The sequence below is a fragment of the Sinocyclocheilus anshuiensis genome, unplaced genomic scaffold, assembly GCF_001515605.1.
Source record: "Sinocyclocheilus anshuiensis isolate Anshui unplaced genomic scaffold, SAMN03320099.WGS_v1.1 scaffold283, whole genome shotgun sequence".
NCBI lineage: Eukaryota > Metazoa > Chordata > Actinopteri > Cypriniformes > Cyprinidae > Sinocyclocheilus > Sinocyclocheilus anshuiensis.
This window is the reverse complement of record NW_015549605.1, coordinates 1,509,199-1,514,011: the sequence shown is the minus strand read 5'-3', so window position 1 is coordinate 1,514,011 and position 4,813 is coordinate 1,509,199. Positions and strand designations below refer to the sequence as shown.

At 38.3% G+C, this 4,813-nt stretch overlaps 1 protein-coding gene across 4 annotated transcripts in view; it reads right to left on the bottom strand.

Annotated features, from left to right (window-relative positions):
- scube1 (signal peptide, CUB domain, EGF-like 1) overlaps positions 1 to 4,813 on the bottom strand; it is a 71,382-nt gene that overhangs the window by 20,215 nt on the left and 46,354 nt on the right. For all 4 annotated transcript variants that reach the window (XM_016447472.1, XM_016447473.1, XM_016447474.1 and 1 more), the window contains one exon: positions 3,539 to 3,655. In XM_016447472.1, coding sequence (XP_016302958.1) covers positions 3,539 to 3,655 — 117 coding nt within the window. The remainder of the gene's footprint in view (positions 1 to 3,538; positions 3,656 to 4,813) is intronic.

Sequence of the window (4,813 nt, the reverse complement as noted above, 5' to 3'; positions counted from 1 at the left end):
ATATATATATGGAAATCTATCATATAAGAATATATAATAGCCCTGTATAAAATTGGGCAATCTTTATTGAACTCTGAGCCTGTTAAGGGTCCTACCTCCAGCTATTCAGCTTGAACTCAGAGGCATCAGAGCATCAACTCATATGTTGATACAGACGATCAGTTGCTACCTAACTGAACAAAGACGTCAAGAGTGTCAGATCTAACGTTCACAGCCAGAGTCCAATGTAACATCGCTTAGGTGGATCTCGGCCCTGTTTTTGCACCCTTGTTCTTATTTACTAAAGAGCTTGATTACATGCTATTTTTACAGAGTTCACTAACAGGCAGTAATAAGCGGTCACTGGCACAGCACACCTGTGATAATTGACCCAAAAGTACGTGTGTGAGTGCATGAGTGTCTGTGTGATAAATGGTGTGTCAGTGAGTAGATCTAAGGCCTTGTGCTGGATTTATGAAGGCAGACCCTCAGGCGGGCCTAATTATTAGGGCGGGTCACAGCCGAACCAGACCAACATCCATCTTACAGTACAAACACAGAGATACACATAACACCTCACAGTAACACAAAACACCTCTGTAATGCCATCACATTCAAACTCACAAAAAAGTACACATAGTTGTGTCACAAGATCTCATAAAATTGAAAAAATTGAAAAAATAAAATTGAAAGATCTCATAAAATTGAACTTCAATGAAGTTAATTTCTATTAACTTTAAAGCCATTGTTATGCCGGCGTGCTCCTAAAAGCTGACAAAATGAAATTATCCATGCTGAAAAAAGTTTAAACCAGCCTAAAATAGTACGCTGGTCTCCCAGCCTGGTCTGTCGGATGGTTTTAAAAGGTTTCGGCCAATTAACAGCTTGTCCAGTTTGGGATACCATTTTAAACCAGATTAAAAACATGCAAACTAGCTTAAGATGGTTTAAGTGTTTTTTTTCCCCCCAGCAGATATATAGATTTACAGTATTTGTTTTTTTTTACATCTTTACCATATATTTCTACATAATTACATACATTTATAGTATTTCTACTGTACAGTAAAATATTGACTCATCTTGCACTCAAGGACAAATTTTTGTCCAATCAAAGAGCATGCTAACACAATACACTAATGCCATTATTAAAACACAAAAAAGTACATTATTGTATGTTACAAGATAAAACAGTTGGAAATTTTTAAAGGCCCCATAAAATTGACATTTTGTGGTATTAAGCCTTAAAGGGGTCATATGATGCGATTTCAAGTTTTCCTTTCTATGTTAGGCAGTGGACAAAACCGAAGCAAGAGCATTTCTTACATGTACTGTTGTGCAAAGTTTTTTTTTCTTTCTTTTTAACAATGTCTTTAATATTTTTCTTGTTTGTGGAAAAAAAAAGAAAAAAAAGAAAGTACACGTGTACTTATTTACTTAATTATTTTATATATCTATCTATTGTTGTTTTGTTTGTGTATTATATAATTGTTTATTCATGTAATGGACAATGCTTTGGCAATACTGTGCAAGTCATGCCAATAAAGCTCAATTGAATTGAATTGAGAGCGCGAGAGAGCGAGAGAGAGAGAAAGAGAGAGAGAGCGTAAGAGAGCGAGAGAGAGCGCGAGAGAGAGCGCGAATTAAAGCATGTCAACATATTCTGTTACACCAAATACACAAAATAACGATCTTTAAAAAAGCATCATATGACCCCTTTAAAGGGATAGTTTATCCAAAAATGAAAATTACCTCATGATTTACTCACTGGCAAGCCATCCTAGGTGTATATGACTTTCTTCAGACGAATACAATCTAAGTTATATTAAAAATGTCCTTTATAATGGCAGTGAATGGCTGTTGATATTTTTAAGTCCAATAAAGTGCACCCATCCATCATAAAAAGTACTCCACACTAATAATAATAATAGGCCTTCCGAAGCAAAGCGATGCGTTTGTGTAAGAAAATTATCCATATTTAAAACTTTATAAACCATAATCTCTAGCTTCTGGTAACTACGTCCTATATCATCCGCTGGAACACCACTCTCTCATGAACGAGCGTACGACAGTTAGAGGAAGCTAGAGATTGTGGTTCATAAAGTTTTAAATATGCATATTTTTCTTAAACACATCAAATCACTTCAGAAAGCCTTTATTAATCCTCAGAGCCATGTGGAGTACTTTTTATGATATAGGGATGCACTTTATTGGACTTAAAAAAATCAGGAGCCATTCACTGCCATTATAAATCTTGGAAGAGCCAAGACATTTTTAATATAACTTTGATTGTATTTGTCTGAAAGAATAAAGTCTTACACAACTAGGATGGTTTGAGGGTGAGTGAATCATGGGGTAATTTTCATGTTCGGGTGAGCTATACCTTTAAAGGCCTAAAAAGTTGACAAAATTAACCTTTTCATGTTGATTTAAACAGTTTAAAAACATCTTAAAAACATGCAAACCAGCTTAGGCTGGATTAACTATGGGTTCCCAGCAGATATATATATATAATGTATATATATATATATATTTTTTTTTTTACTTCTTTACATTATTTTTCTAGATTTACAGTATTTCTACTGTACAGTAAAATATTGATGCCTCATCTTGCACACACCATTTTTCCCCCCCAATTAAACACTTGCTTTCAGCAGCAAATCATTCTAGCGGCTGTGATGCAAACTAGAACCTCTTGATTATTTACAAAAAAGGGTCTCGCCCAAACTTCCTGTTTCAACAGGAAATGCATCAGCACACAAAGAAAGGTCTTTAAAGGCCTTCTAACCTCAGGATGGCGCTATGATTGTGTGTTTATATGTGTGTGTGGTTTTGTATGACAGCCTCACTAATCAAACAGCGGTTGGTTTGCAGAGGCGTCTCACTGTATGGCGCAGACGGGGCTGTTTTACGCACATACGTGCTACATTCTCTTCCTTCTTGAAGAAACGGTCACATGACCACGCCTCGTCACTACAGCAACCACTCAGGAAAATGAAAAGGAAAAAGCAGCCAATTTCAGACACATTCTCCTGAAGTGACCCACAGGTAAAGAGATACTTGTTCGCCATCACCAATTTAGGTAGAACAGGAAGTGATTAATTTTGAAGTGTGCCGGTCTCTTGGACCATAGTATGGCCAGTGAGTTCTTGAGTGTGTTTGTTTAGAGAGAACCCACCATCATCCCATGCCAAGATCGCTCCGCGGTAGTTTTACTTTGAAACCCCTGGTCATTGACATCAAAGCTGGAATTCCGGAAGAAATGCTTCGCAGCCAAAGCAACAACAACACAGCCATCACCGACCCATTCCACACGACAGGACAAACGGATGTAAAGCCAGTTGGTCTTGGCTTGGGATCACACATCCGCCAATACCTGACCATTTCGAGCAAAAGAATTCATCTAATAACGTGTCTCCAATTTAATCCGAGCCTTGCAGTCTAAATACAGGAAATCTCAAATTGTTCCCTGACATTCAGAAGCACACAGAGGGAGGAAATCAGGACATGCTCCGTGCAACTTTAAACACAATTCGCACAAACAACACGCATCTACACTGACCTTTGCAGGTCTTGCCGTCGGGTTGAAGGGTGAAGCCCACCGGACAACTGCAGCGCACCCCGGTGGCCGTGTCCTTGCAGGTGCGATCGCAACCGCCGTTGTTCACCGCACAGGTCTCTGGGTAAACAAACACACAGGATGGGACAGGCAGAGGAAGTAAGGGAGCATAAACACAATTAGAAATCACTTTTCAACAGTTGTTGACAGCATTAGACACGGTTAACTAAGAACTAAGTGAGGATGTGCAGTTGTTTTGAGAGCTAGGCTTGACCGCAACTATTTTTTTTTTGGAAGGGTGCATGTAAAAAATGAATCCCAATGGGTGCAGCTGGTGGTTTATTAGGAATCACGAAACTAATACAGCACTTTTACTTAGAAGACTTCATTTCACTTGTAACATAAAAAGAAACATAAAAACATACTGCATGAAATCAGAACCGTCCCTCAGCCCTCCTAAAGCCAAATATAAAGACTTCCTTGGCAACTTGGTCAATCAAAATGTGAAATAAAAAACAAACAAAAAAGGAAAGGGTTGTGCTTTTTCCTGAGGTTAAAGTTAACAGAGGGGAAATCAGAAAACGGACAGCGTTTGGGTTGAGGGTGGAAGGCAGAGGGTTAGTCTTGTCACACGAATGGCTGTGGAGAGAAAGTCAAAATAAGCAGTTAAACTGAGACCATTGTGTTTTACTTGCATTTGAATGCATATGAAATTGTTTTACTCGTATATGAAATGTAATCTATTAATCTTAATATGCAACTAAGGTTCCAACTGCTAACTTGTCTTATAATGTGATGTCATTACACAATCATGTTCATATAAAACATGATCATTTTATGCAAAAAACAGCCACATATTTGCATGAGATTTGTCAGTAGCTCCAACCACTGTGAAATCTCATTGGTCCAAACTCACTCCACATTACACATCAGATGTGTTCCGATTGGACCAGATTTTATGCCCATAATCACAACTAGTTAGCACTCGGTGCAAGGTTAACTACAATGAAGTCTGATTTTCCAGGTCAGAAGATTTACTGTCAGGTTGGGAGCCAACATGTCCATTTGGGACATAGAGTCTAATGCTATGGGCAATTCAACTGCTCCAAGAACAGCTGGACTGTCTTTTGCCCAGGGACATGTACATGGGACATGCAAACAACGTTTGATTAAGTTAGCTGTGGATGTCTGCACCAAAAGTTCTCAAAAAGGGGTGTGGCCAACTCTAAATGGGTGTGGTCTTCTGATTGATGGATTTGTATCTTTATATATATATAT